The sequence below is a fragment of the Drosophila nasuta genome, chromosome X (genome assembly GCF_023558535.2).
Source record: "Drosophila nasuta strain 15112-1781.00 chromosome X, ASM2355853v1, whole genome shotgun sequence".
In the NCBI taxonomy this organism is placed as follows: Eukaryota; Metazoa; Arthropoda; class Insecta; order Diptera; family Drosophilidae; genus Drosophila; species Drosophila nasuta.
In genome coordinates this window covers 12625150-12640151 of record NC_083459.1, presented here as the reverse complement: position 1 = coordinate 12640151, position 15002 = coordinate 12625150, and the positions used below count along the sequence as shown (strand labels likewise).

General features: G+C 38.0%; 2 protein-coding genes across 2 annotated transcripts in view; one reads left to right on the top strand and one right to left on the bottom strand.

Moving 5' to 3' along the window:
* Nucleotides 1–11356: 11356 nt before the first annotated feature.
* On the bottom strand, nt 11357–11973 carry LOC132795408 (MICOS complex subunit Mic10). Its single transcript, XM_060806103.1, has one exon. The coding sequence runs from the start codon at nt 11787–11789 to the stop codon at nt 11568–11570; it is 222 nt and encodes a 73-aa protein (XP_060662086.1). The 5' UTR covers nt 11790–11973; the 3' UTR covers nt 11357–11567.
* A 2516-nt stretch (nt 11974–14489) lies between these two features.
* The window catches only part of LOC132795613 (uncharacterized), a 31594-nt gene continuing 31081 nt past the window's right edge, over nt 14490–15002 (top strand). Inside the window, exon 1 of the mRNA XM_060806411.1 lies at nt 14490–14565. The gene's annotated coding sequence lies outside the window, so the exon portion shown is untranslated. The remainder of the gene's footprint in view (nt 14566–15002) is intronic.

Genomic DNA, 15002 nt, shown 5'->3' with positions numbered 1-15002 from the left:
GTGCGAGAGCGAGAGGGAGCGAGCGAGGGAAACCACAAGCAACTTGTCATAATGGCCAGTGTCAATTTTGCATAATTAACATTTAATTGAAATGGTTATCTGCAGCAGCAGCAACAGCAGCAGCAAATGAGAGGGCTTCTAGGAGACTGCTCTTCTTCTTCTTCTCATGGTCTGGGCCGTGGGCGTGCTCTCGATCGACGACGGGGGGGCAAGGACAAGGCGTCAGTGCGTGACATAGAGAAGCAAAAACACAATGGACTCGGCAAATTGCATATTTGGCAAGTTAAATGATTATTTATTCAAATCTGAGCACAGCGAATGATTTGCAAAAGATTCGCATAATAATGCAACTTATTTTAATTCAATTATACCATGGCAATCTGCATAATTTCAACAACAAATTAATGTCTGGTCACACCAAAAACAAAACGATTAATTACCATCAAGGGCAGAGTCTTTTTTTTTTTTGTTCTTGATGAACACTCTAATTGAAAAATATTTTAATTTAAAAATAAAACATGTAAGAAAGCTGAGGTCGAGTGTGCGCGACTTTGATATATCCTGTTCTACAAATATACGAAGAATATACAGCAAAAATACTAACATATACCGAATGTTATATATCGATATTGTACTACTTTTAAAATATACCATTAAACATAAAATATACCAGACTGTCATGCCAAAGAAACTCGAAAGTATTTTATTTCCACAAATTAACAATGGAACTAAAGAATACATTAAAATAATAGATCTTTCTGCGAAAGCATATTTAAAGACTTAACACATCAATTAGTATTGTAAATAAAATTCTAGATTTAATTGTTTTGTTAAAGTCAAGACAGAATAACTTTATAGATGGGTGTTATAGTGATTTATTTGCCTTTCTTATACTCACGTTTTATAAATCGTTTGCTATATTTGTTGTTCTTTTACACATAAGTGACTTTCTATTACCGATTCTCTAATTTCTTCCTTCTCTTAGACAAATAATAGTTTATCTCAATCCACAACTGATGCAGTTTTGTCTTAGCTGCTTTGGTTAACAATCTGGCATATGTACAAGTATGGTGTATATATACTATATCGATATACCGAATATACATATATACCAAATATATATACCATAAACATACTAAAATATACCGATTATATAATTTGCGTGTTTCCTAGAATGTTTACAATAAATTTTTATATTTGGTATTTATTTATTTATTTAAAGGTTAGCTATAATTAAAATTAATACTAACGCTATTGGTAAAGCAATGGCAGCGAAGGTTCAGCTTAATATTTGGTATATTTCAATATTTTGTCAGTATATTATTTTGGTATATTTTTATTGAAAAGTGGTAGCGGGTATATCATATCCTGAGCTTTCTTACTTAGTTTGAAAAAACTTCTAAACATTCCACAGCAAGAAAATTGTAGCTAATACTTAAAATCGGAGAGAACTAAATCTCACATTTCGATTGTCAGCAATAAAAAAGTTGGCTCGCGTTAAGAAAAGCAAAAAAAAAGATAATTAATTATCGTCAGATTTCATTAATGTTGAACTTTAAATAACTGAACGAATGACACTAAGAACAACTATAAATGAATTGAATCGTGTTTCACACATAAATAAAAATTTAATGATTTAAGTATATTCAAAGTAGATAATAAAACTGAAAAAAAAACCAAAAAATCAGGGAATTATAAACAATAATTTAAAACTGAATTGTTGAGTTTTGTTCAGCTAAGAAAAAACTCATATTAAACAAGTAAGAAAGTTACAGTCGAGTATGCTCGACTGTGAGATACCCGCTACCCATTTTTAATAAAGGCAAAATATTGCGGTATTATTTTCAAAATATACCGAAAATACTAAAAAATACTAAAAATACATCAAATGGTATGTTTGGTATATCGATATAGTACACCATTCAAAATATACCATAGACGTCACAATGTGCCAGATTGTCGGCCAAAGCAACTCAGACCCTAGTAAGTAGGCGCTTTTGCCCATACAAAAGTATTTCTTTAATAACTTCCACAATTTTTATCTGATCGCAACCAAATTTTCAGGAATCATAACTACTATAGTAATTATTATATATACCAATTCGCAACTCTAGCTTTACGCTTGTTATTCGGTTTTTCTTATTTGCGGAGGCGGAAGTGGGCGTGGCAAAAATTTGAAACCAACTTGATCTGCGTGCGAACATAACAAATGCTGTCGAAAACAAATTATAGCTCTATCTCTTATAGTCTCTGAGATCTAGGTGTTCATACGGACAGACGGACAGACAGACAGACAGACACACAGACGGTCATGGCTAGATCGTCTGGGCTGTTGACGTTGATCACGAATATATATATTTTATAGGGTCGGAGATGCCTCCTTCTACCTGTTACATACATTTCCTGCCGGCACAAAGTTTTAATACCCTTCTACCCTATGGGTAGCGGGTATAAAAATTTCTAACAAAAAAAGAAAAGTTCAGATTGTAATATAAATTCGCGTCCACAAAAATGCTTTATTCTGAGGTCAGCTAAACATTTTCAACGACACGCAATCAAATGATTTTAATAACTAGCCTATGGCAAAAATAATATCCCAGCAGGTCAGCAATTGCTTTAATCCGTAATTGAGAGGCGACAACTGTGATCCGATCCGATTCAATGCGATGCCAGTTATCTTGGGAGCTGAGCTGGGAGCGGTTCAAACTCTTTGGTGTCTTCGGTCTTTGGTTGTGTGTCTTGTGGTGGTAGCATTGGGATTGTCACCTCTCTGGTCAGATAACATGATGACCAGTAGCAGACGCATTGTGGACCTTGAAGTAGGTGCGGCATTGGATGTTGCACCTTCTGCTTCTGCTTCTGCTTCTGCTGCTGTTGTTAGACTTGCGGTTGCATCGAATGGAGCAAGCCAGCTATAAAAGGTGCGACAATTTAGACGTCGTCGCTGTCGTGGTTGCGCCTTGTCGACGTCACTCCAGTTGCAAGTGGCAAGAGGCAAGTGGCAAGCGGCTTAGCTGCAAGAAGGAAGGAAGAAGGAAGCAGCAAGAAACAGGCGGCAGGCAGAGAGTCAACGCAACCAATTAAAGAGTCGATCGAAGCCGACACACTCGAGAGGTAATAATGGGCAATGGGGCAACTCGCAACTCGCAACTCGCAACTTGCAACTGAGCCTGGCCCAATTTGGGGACGACGACGACGACAGCGATCCCATGCGATGCCCATTCACAATCACAATCACATTCAACCGTTTGTTGCGAGTTCTGTCCATTGTCACTTGTTGCAATAAATTGAAATTGACCAAAGAGCGTGCAGAGTGCACAAGTTTCCTCTCCTTTCCACTCGCATCACTCATTGCTGCATGCGGCATGCGGCATGCGGCGAGCATCTTGTTGCAAGTGTTTTTGGGGCACCGTCTCGCGATTGCCTTGACAATAAATGTCAACACTTTGCGTCCGCTAATTTATTTGCGCGCTTGATGCGTGCCCCATCGCTGGCGGCCAGCATTTCTCCATCTCTGTCGCTGTCGCTGTCTCCATCTCTCTTTCTCTTCCTCTCTTTCTCGCTCTCGCTGTCTCCATTTCAATCTTATTGCTGCGATATTTCTTCGAGCCTATGGAAGTGAATGTAAAACTAAGCTAAGATTACATTTTTTAATTGATACATTTCGTAAAATATTTATACAAATGATTGCCAACATTTTGTTTAATATTACAAATATATTTTCTTTATATTTTTATCATTTTAATTAAGTGTTAAAAATATATTTTTTTATTGAAACTTTTCGGTTTAGTTAGACATTTACATAAATTATGATGGGGGAATTTTGTTGAAGTGAAAGAGCTCATAAGAATATAAACCCAAATGAGGAAATTAGCTTAAAATACTACGAAAATCAAAATGAAATAACAAAAAAATAATATACCGCGAAATAAACGAAAATTCAATTATTTTTTAAACTAATATTGTTATTATTATAAAAAATAATAATATGAATCTCAGATTAACAGAAATTAACTATTAGCCAAATAAAAAAAAAGAAGAAAAGTCAAAGTTCAATGAAGGTATTAAACAATAATAGCAATATTACACAAATTAAATTGACAAGTTCCTTACAACATTAAAATTTTCTAATATTCAGAAGTATTGTCTTAAAAAATGAGTTCCTAAAATATGAACATTTTCAAAACAAATTATTAAAATTAAGAAAATTAATCGCATAAAATTCAAAAATAGGTTGAAAAATACTTGATTTAGATTTCGAAATTCTCTAATTCATCAAATCTTGATTTTAAAACTTTTTTCAGTGTCGATATCACAAAACAGAAATTAAATAAATTGAAATAAGGACCAAAACCTAACAAGTAATTATGATTATGGCTACAAATTTATAGTTAAAATTAGAAATTTCCAGTTGTAAATTTTGAGGCACAAAGACATTAAATGTTACGTTTCAGTTATTTGTTTTTTAGTTCTTGTAAAAACAGAGATATGAAATTCAATTAAAAACGCTGTGGAGTTTGATTAATTTTCAAGAAGTTTTTTTTAATAATTAATAAAATTACTTTAACATTATTATTATTTATTTTTATAACGAATACAATTACTTAATTTTTCTGAATCTTTTAGGCTATTTTATAATTAAGTTATTTTAGTGTAACCATTTTCTGATTTTATTACTAGATTTAAATAAATTAATTTTAAGAGTACTTATGTAATGTCTTTTTATTAATGTTGACATCGAGAAATTCAAAAATTCTTTTAAGATTTAAGAAGATATTTATGTTGGCTGCGAGGAATTCCAAAAGTTCAAATTAAAGCTAAAGTTTTGAAGAATTGCAATTGCTTAAACATTCAAAATAGTATCATCAATTCGTTTGCACCAATAATAAAGTGCTTAAAAAGCAGCACTGTATTATTTACCATATTTACACATGTCGAAGCAATTAAATCGTAAAGGAAAACTGTTAACGTTTAGCTTGTTAAATATTTGATTTATTTCTCGTTTCAGGGGCAACAACTAACATTTCAGCCCATGGCTTATTAGGCGCATTCAAATCAAGAAAGAAAACGAAGGAGAGAGATGAAATAGAGATGGGAAGAGGAAGTGCATAAGAGTGAGAGAAGGAGATGGAGAGCAGGACGGAAAGGGAGAGGGAGAGGGGGACCAACCCAGGTTGCTGAACAACGACGACGACGACGACACACATGAGGAGGGCCAGTTAAATGACGGCACACATTAAACCGAACTGAACTGAACCCAAGTTGGCCCTGTGGTCGTTGGTCGTTGTTGGTCGTACTTTGAGCTTGGGCACCAACAAGTTGAGGTAGGTTAATTTTATTGGCCAAATAAGTGGGTATCAAATTTAATGGCCAGCACACACTACAACAACAGCAACAACAACAACAACAGCTACAGCAACAAACAGTCTCAAGTGGAAGTGGAGAAAGAAGCCCAAAAACAACAGACGAAAATGAAGACGAAGAAGAAAACGAAGACAACGACAAGAGACAAGCAACAGATAAAAAGGGTGGTTGTTTTGTTGCTTGGCAGAGTGCGATTGTGACGAAGATGGAGCGTGGGAAGGAGTGGAGGGGGAAGCCAAAGTCGGCAAATTGCGGCACAGTGCGCAGTGCATAAAGCGTAAAAATGAGCCAAAATAAATAAAAGCCGCAGCAACAACAACCGCAACGAAAACGCCGACGTCGACGTCCGTTTGATTGATTGGCGACAGCGGCGGAAGCAGCAGCAGCAGCGACCGCAACACCAAAGCCAAAAACAACAACAGCAAAAGCCGCGGCGCCGTGACGTCACAAAATGGCTTTTGCGTAAGGTCAGGCATTTTGCTGCCCAAGTGCTGAACTGCCCAACACTGCTCAGCTGAGCAAAACCAATCCCAACAGCAATCGTTATCGAACCGAACAATCGACACCCTCTTGTCTCTTGCTCGCTCGCTCGCACTTGTTGTTTTGCCATGCCAATTAAAAACAGTGATGTAAAGTGCAGCGAATTTCAATAATCCAGTTTTGTTTCGAGCAATGACAATTGCTTTGAGTTTATTTTTTGAATTTTGCGAATTCAAATGAACATTGACCTAGAAATAAACTTTGCACAATCATTAAAATTATAAGGGCCAAATTAGTCAAACTTTGTACACATTCAGATTCTATATTTTAGTGAAACAAATACTATAAATGCTTATTTCAATCGCTATGGTGACTAACATAATATTTTATATAGTTGCTGCACGTTTGATTTGCAATTAATTAGAAATTATAATATTAAATTAATTAAATAAGTGATTTTATGGAATTTACTTCAAATTATTATAATGAGATTAACTCTTAATGAAGGTATTAACTATTAGCCATTAAATAAGTTCTTTATAGGTTTCATTCTATGAAAAGACCAATTTTTAAAATACACAAATGAATATACATTAAGAAATATCAACTGTGGAAGAATTATAGTTTTATGAATTTTATTTATTTCAAACTCAAAATGTGATCTTGATACTTTATTTATTCTTTTTCTCACTACTAATTGTGTACATGCTAATTTTCAGTGTGTACATATGTAAATACTTTAAGTGTGTACATATAAAATTTAAGTGTGTACACATTTTAAAATGATAATCAAATAAAAATAAAGTTTTGCGACAGCAACTTTTAGTAGAGTCACATCCACAAATGTTTTAAGAACAGTATTTATAATTCTTGAATATCATTTATGTTTATTTTTAATACAAAATACAAAAAATAATAATATTGTTCTATTTCTTCTTGAGTCGTCGCTTCAGTTGTTCTCTTGACATTTGGCTTACGTAATCGTGAATTTTACAGCAGTTATTATATGGCATTCGACACCCAAATGTCTGTCATTCGCTTAGAGTTTATGCGTTTTATCCGCTTAACCGTTTAAACAGAGCTTAAGCTGTCTAATTCTATTGGATGTTGGCTAACAAGCCGCCGCACGAAATGCAGCCACAAATTTCTTTAACTCTTTTTCTTTTGCACATAATTCAGCTGCGTACGTAGTTTTTTGCTTTTTTCTTTTTTTTTGCGAGTTGAACTTGGGTAATTTTCACGATCCCTTTCTAAGATCTTTAGCTTGAGCTTCAGCTACAGCTCCAGCTACAGTTTTAGCTTTGTTGTTGTGGCTTGCTGTTGCGTATCAAGATCGTGTGATCTGTGATCGTTCCCCTCGCTGGTCTAGCGAACGCATGATCACGTTTAAGCTTACGCATCATTTAATGGGTTCGTGAAACCATCTCGGGGAAACTCAGCTGTTGATGAAAAATGCAGGCCGCTTCCTGCTTGCACCCACCAATGTTCTCTCTCTCTCTCTCTCTCTGGCTAGCTGGGCATACAACTTTATCACTTGCCCACAAAATATCTTCAATTGGTTCCATTAAACTTAAGCTTAAGACCGTGCACGTTGGACATGACCAGGCCAAGACTCAGACTCAAACTCAGAGTCAGAACCAAACCCAAATCCAAAAAGTTTGCAGCAGTCGCTTCGCTTCGTGCGTTGCCATCATCAGCGTCATCATCATCGTTGGGCTGCGCGTCGTGCCCAAAATTAACCTGCTCCCTCTCTCTCTCTCCCTCTCTCTCTTTCGTTCACTCTGCTGGGTGCGGGAGTCTGCGCGATGCTCGAGATGGTGCTGCATGATCATGACGACGCGACGCAGGCTACGCGCAGGCCGCTATAAATTCTATTGGCGTATCTATCTACACTATTTCTAATTTAGTCCCAACTCAGTCTGCACTTGGACTCGCTGCATCTCTGTTCTCTGTTCTCTCTTGTTGTGGCTCAGTTTACTATGTTACCTAAGTCGTCGCCGTCGTCGTCGGCGTCGCTGGCCAATTTAAGTTTAAGTGCTTTGGTAACAGTTTCGCGCTTTCGAAACTTGAGTCGTGATTTATTTTTATACCCGTTATCCATAGCTTACAAGGGTATATAACCACTTTACATAAGCAGCGACTAAATAAAATAAAATAAATAAAAATATGAATATAAATAAATAAAAAATAAATAAAAATATAATATATAATGAGACTATAAGCGCTAGAGCTAACAAATTTATAAATACGAATTTTACAACCAATATTTTTCTTATTTATTTTAAGTTACGTTCGATATATTGTATCGAATTTTATTATATAGAATTTCAACTTCAATTTTGATTTATCGATTATTATTATCGATTGCTTAAGCTTCATTCCTCGCGTACATTCGTTTTAAGTGTTGTGCACTGATAACATCTTTTTGAAGTGCTGCATAGTGCACAACGATAGCTTATTTTAAGTGTTGTATAATACGCAACAATAACTTATTTCAAGTGTTGTGTAGTGTTTCAAGTTAATAAATCCATACAAAATAAAAATACGCTACACATTTGAAGTGAATTTAATTTGTATTCATTTCTTCCACCTATATTTACCGGGTATTTCCGAGTCATCCATCGCTATGTGGCGCTTCCATTGCTTGTTTGCTTCCATCTTCGCTTTGCGTCTGCGTTTGCTGCTTCTTCTAGCTCCGAGTTCATCTTCCCCCCGCTGGCTGCTGGCGCGATCACATTGAGTGTGATCTTCCTTCGGAGAGCGCTGTAGGAATTTTCAAGTGCCGTTTTTCACGCCACGACACGCAATCGCTGTGCTCAAGTAAATTAGGAAAATTGATCTAAATTTTCTTGGGAACCTTTCCATTTTTTTTTTTTTGTGGTTGGTTGGTTGGTTTTTTTCTTGTATTTTGTTTGTCAAGATCGTTTGCAGTTTGGCGCGCAAAGCAAGCAGCCCATCAAAATCAAACACATGTTGTCCAACTGCTCCGAGTAACTGGAGATCTCTCTGCAGCACTTAAAAAGCACAAAATATGCGCACAGAGCTGCAATTGATTGTCAAGCGCACGTAAATTGAGAAAGTCAGCGAGGGAAAAGCAATAAAGAAAACTAATAAGAAAACTGAGCTGCAAATCCCAATCGATCCGACATTGCGCAACAATCTCTGCTTTAATCCGCTATGGAGTAACTTTTTGCTATCTTTTGCAGCTCTGAGATCTCTCATCACATTATTATTAGTTAAGCTTTGAACTAAATTACTTAAATATGTGAGTTTCGCTTTGCTCTATAAATAAATCTAGTAATCAGTGGAGGGTCTTTGACAGTAGAGTAGACTAATTGATTAATTAATCTATGACATTTCATTTTAGTACAGAGTCTCTAACAGTCGAGTAGACTCGCAATATTGAAAGCTGCAAATATTCATAATGTATTAAGCTCTCTTGCAGTAAAATATTAAATTTAATACTAAATTAACTGTTTGCTTCTCTTTCGACAACAAATCAGTACAGGGTCTCGGACAGTCGAGTAGACTCACCATATTAAACTCTCCTTCAGTAATACTGATTTAGCATAATTTAATTTGAGAATTGATTATTCAATCAATTTTCTATTTGCTTCTCTTTTAACGACAAATCATATCAGTACAGGGTCTCTAACTGTAGATTAGACTCGCCATATTAAACTCTATAACTGAAGTAGCTTAACATAATTTGAGAATTTAATATTACATTTCCTGTTTGCTTCGCGTACAACAACAAATGAAATCAGTAAAGGGTCTCTAGCAGTCGAGTAGACTCGATACATTGAACTGTCTTTTAGTAAAACTGAAGTAGCTTAATTTAATTTGGGAATTGAATAATACATTTTCAGTTTGATAAGCTTTTAACAACAAATCAAAACAGCACAGGGTCTTTCACAGTCGAGTAGACTTGCAATACTTAAGGCTGCAAATTAGATAAATATAATTGGTAACTTACATATTTAATAGACACGCTTTATATTAACTTCAATAAATTTTACGTTAAGAGATTGCATTCCATATCTAATCTTTCTCAAATAGTGAAATTTTCAGTAAAGGGTCTTCTCAGTCGACTGGACTGCATTACTACTTAAATGTATAGTGGCAATTACGGTAATAACACAAAGCATAAACTTAATATTCACAATAAGAAAAAAATGGCAAACAATCGGTAAAATCAGCTTTCGAGGATCCGCTGTAGATCGTGGCGATCTTGGCCAGAACTAATCTATAGAACAAGGAGGAGAAAAGCCGGCCAATCGCATTAATTTCCGATGCACACATCGACATCGACGTGGTGCTAATGCGACAAGTTCAGTTTGCAGTTTTCCAGGCGGCTTCCTGGAAAGTGGCCATCATCATATCAAGCAAGCCAAAAACAAAAACGAAGGCGAGGCGATGCAATGTTGGTGATGCCCAGTTGGTGATAGGCAAAAGAGGCAGCGCGTCGAATGTCGATGCCATGACAATCTCGACTGTCCATCGATGGATGGATGGATGGACTGGATGGCTGACTGAGTTGGTCAGAGATTGAGCCGAAAGCTATGGCCGGCAATTATAATATATGTATACAAAATGCAATCGGGTTCAGAGGGCAAGCGTAGAGCTAGCGAGAGTGAGAGAGACAGCAACACAACCAGAGGCTAGTCTTGGTTCATTGGCAGCTTTGCACGTCGTCGTCGTCGTCGTCGTCGTAGTCGTCGATCAATGTGCAGCCTGTAGCGCCGCTTCGCATCGCCATATCAAGATGTTTGGCTTATTGAGGCCCCCTTCGAACCTTGGCAATCGTGATCACAACACAACTGTGCAACAGAATTCGGCAGCAGCAGCAACTACGTACGGCAACACAGCAACAGCAACTGCGACAGATTCGTTTTGGATGCTACGCAGTCCAGGCCATGTCCATGTCCATGTCGATGTCGATGTCCATGCCTCAGCCTCAGCCTCGGCCTCAAGCAGCGGCAGGGCGCCCAGCAGCTTCACTTGCAACTTGCTGCTTGCAGATCCACGAGCTCCACGTTTAATAAGCAATTTTGATTTGGAGCAGATTATGTGACGGGCAAACGAGGCAGGCAGCGGCGACCAGGTTGCATGCAACATGAGTTTCGGCTACTGCTGCGCTCCCAACGAAACGTGAGTTCCGCCACAGACGTTGCAAGGCTTCACTGTTGCTGTTGCTGCCGTTGCACTTGACTTTGCTGCTGACCCGGCTAACGAAAAACAAAAACAACAAAAAAAAAAACGAAAAAGATTTTTAACTTGCCTCTCTCTGTCTCTCTCTCTCTCTTTCTCGCTCTCTTTGTGGATCTGAGTGAGATACTGTTTTACATGGAACTCGTACTGATTGCTTCTAGTCATGCCCCGCGATTTGAAGATTTCCCATTTTGTGATAAGCGCGTAGTGCATCATTTTCATTGGAATTGCATGTATTTTTATTGAATTTTAATTGGCAGTCGCACAACAAGCAGCGAACAACATTAAAAATACCCCGTCGAAATCACAAGAGAGAGAGTGAGTAAGGAGACACATTCGCCTAATCATTTAATACCAAATTATTAAGCTTCGACTTCGGCTTTGCTCGGGCGACTTCGGCTTCAGTTTAAACATCTGTATGTCAGCTTGTGAATGTGTGTGTGTGTGTCTGCGTTTACTTCTATCGTCTGTCGTCATTGTTGTGTTGTTGTTTTCTTCTTCTGTCTTGCCTTCTACTTGAATGTCTCCAGATCCTTCTCGCATGTCTTGTAGGCAACGCCAATGCCAAAACCAGTGCCCAACAATATTGGCCACATGCGTCGGCGTAGAAACAACAATGAAATGACAGCTCCAACGACAAAGCCACCGCCGCCCTTAACAATCCCATTGGCCAAGCAGCGATCAAACTTTTTGCCCGGCTGGTCCTCGAAATATGCTTTCTCATCCACTGGCATTTTGATTGCGTCTTCTTCTTCGGCTCGTTCTATATTAATTCACGTCCAGATTAATTATCTCTGTTTTTTGGTTAACACACACAGCCTTGACATAAAAACGAAAATTTTAGTTTATCACACTTTGTATGAGAGCAGAAAAATGTTGACTTCCAACAAAACATTTGTGCCCGTTGAAATAAATCGAAAAGGCAACGCCATCTTTAATTTGTTTTCGTTCTCCTTGTATTTGTTCTTTATATCGATATTTTCGCTTGCTTGGTTTTGCGAACGATATTGATTGATATTGTCCTTGTCTATCGCTATCGATAGATTTTGAGTGGAGGAAAAATGGCTTGATCAAGTGTTAAAAATGTAATATGTAAAAAGAATTTGAACTAAAAAAAATCATAAATATATACATTAAATTAATATTAAATATTATGTATCCTTACGCTTATAAGAAGTAAATCGATAAATTATCACATAACATGTCAATATCGATATAATCTGCTAAGATATCGCGTAATTATGCTATGTAGCCCTGGCCGTAACTGCTTATATGAAGTGACGCGAGTGAAAAGCTAAGAAAACTAATTGTGCTCAAAGTGTAGTGAAATAATTGTGAATTCTTAAACGAAATCTATGAGATTATTATGAAAGTGCAACAAACGGTGCGATTCGCCATGGAAATAAAGCGGAACCAAGCGGAAAGTGCTAACAGACTTTGGTTGATTTCGGATCTTTATGCAAGTAAGAATTTGTGTGCGTGTGTGTGTGTGTGTGTGAATCTGCTTAAATCTTTTCATTCGACTTTTGCCACTTGCCGCGCCCAAAAATACGAAAAAAAAGAAAGGCAAGAAAATAGTTGTGGCGAATTCGTGTGCAAGTTGTGGCCTGCCCCCAAGGCGGGAGTTGTTGATGCCACATTAACAACTTTGCGGATGTGAATGAATGTGGAATATTGTACAGTTGGAGCGAGGAAGACAGCAAATGGGGGAAATGGGAAATTGGGCAATGGGCGGTCTGTTGGTCTTGTTCACAGCACGCATGCTGGCGGCGCAACAGCAACGGCGACGGCGACTGGACAAGATTTTTCGTTACTTTTTTCGTTTTTTTTTTGGTTTTGAGGCATTTTGCCACTTAACCTTTGTAGCAACAGCGTGGAGCGTGCGTCGTCGTGGCAGCAGCAGCCCTAAATCGATCACGATCGATTTCTGCCAAAATAGATAATAATCGATCGATCGAACGATCGATAGATGCTGCATGCAGCACAACAAGCTTGGCACGCCAAGCAAGTGCCTGTCTGCTTGCCTGTTGCAAGTTGCAATGCGGGGCACAATCATGTGCAATCTTATCTAACCATCCATCTATGATATCCACATCATCGACACACACACACACATGTGTATTCGCATTGATCGATCCAGCGGCGAGTCGGATAATCATGTCAGTAAAAGGAAAACACCGCAGCATTCTTTTTTGTTTTTGTATTTTCATTTCGAATCACAATTCTCGTTTTGGCTCTATGGGAAACTCAAGTCAATGAGCCGTGACGAGCCGTGTGTTGACGTGTTAAGTGTTAAAGAGATTCTGTTGCCCCAAAAAACACAATGCTGCGGTCTTAAACATGCACTGCTAGAAAAAATCTACTCAATTTTTTTTTAAATTTGTGGGGAAAGTTTTGAAGATGTAATAATTTGTTTTAAACACAGATCCCCTTATTATAACTTGTTATGTATGTAACAAGCAGAAGGCTTCATCTTTTTCAATAATATGATAAGAATATCGATCCAAAGACTCCATTTGTTTAAACTGCTGATTATACTCAGTCTCTATAGGGTAGAAGGGTTTTTAACGTCTTCTTACTACGGATCTTCTTAGCTTTGGCTAAGAATCTGGTATATTTTGAATATAACCATTGGTATATATTATTAATTTTGCGGTATAATTTGGTATATTTTAATAATACAGCACTGTTTTGTTTTTATTTAATATCCCACATTCTTAGTTGTTTCCTATTCACTTTTTCTCCGAGTGTATTTTATGGCTGTTGCAGCAAGTCTGTAATTTGTTCGCCCACCATTTGTGGGCCTGGCCAAAACGAAGCCTAACTCGAAAATTGCAAATTCGGGTGTTCAATAGACGAGTTTTGGACGGATCCTTTTCTATTACTGCTGCTGCCAGTTGGCAGTTGCCACTTTGCCAGTTGCGATGACCGCGCTCTGTGTTTAATGAAATTGTTGCCTGCATTTGCGGCATCAGCAATTTAATGCCCAGCATTGAGTTGTATGGAGTTGTGTTGCAGTTGAAGTTGCCGTTTGTTGTAGGTGTTGCATGATTGGGTGTTTTGTGGGTGTTGCGCGTTTTGCACTTTGGCACAGTTATTGGAGCTTGCTTGGTAATGCTGTCAATTAAATGCAATGCCTTCCCTCTAAAAGAAATGAGGTCAATTTTGCTAATAATCAGCTTCGGAATTCATATAGATAATGTAAGTACAGTTGACATATCAAAATAAACTTTTATACTAAAGCTCTCTTATTGTTTCAGCTGAAAATTGAGATCTATGCTGACAGTTTGGAATCAACAGTTCGCTAAGTTGAGCAAATTGGCTGAGGCACTTGGCTCATAATAAAGACATTTATGGTCCTGGGCGATTCAATTGTGCGGCATTCAACAATTTTCCAATCTAAAGGAGGAGTACGGAGAGCAGCAAAAAAAAAATGCGACTTGTACCAGGAGTTGGAGTTGAAGTTGAAGTTGGACACAGATTTCCTTGCGGCAACGCACAACGTTGCGTGTGAGTGTGTGTGTGTGTGTGTTGGGTGGGTGTCCCTAGTCAGACATCGTGCAACAACAACAGCAACAACAACAACTCAATGAGCGCGCATGCAAGTCAAAAATGAAAACAACAGGCCCGAAAGCCATATGGCCAACGTTTTAGATTCAAACTGCTGGGGACTGATGTCAGGCTTTTGGCCAAGCTACGCTTGCTCTGCTCTGCTCTGCCCCGGTCTGGTCTGGTCTAGCTAGGCCTGGCCTGGCCTGGCTCATTATAGATGCAGCGCCGATTTGTTTTGTTGTCCCCCCATTTGACTTTGAATTGATAGCATCAGGCTGAAGCAGCAGCCGGCAAAACTTCGACTTCGACTCTCCGAGTCGCAACAACTTCAAGTTCAGCTGCAAAAACAACTGCAACAACACAAATGCGACTGCAGCCAGCGGGTGCAGCATGCC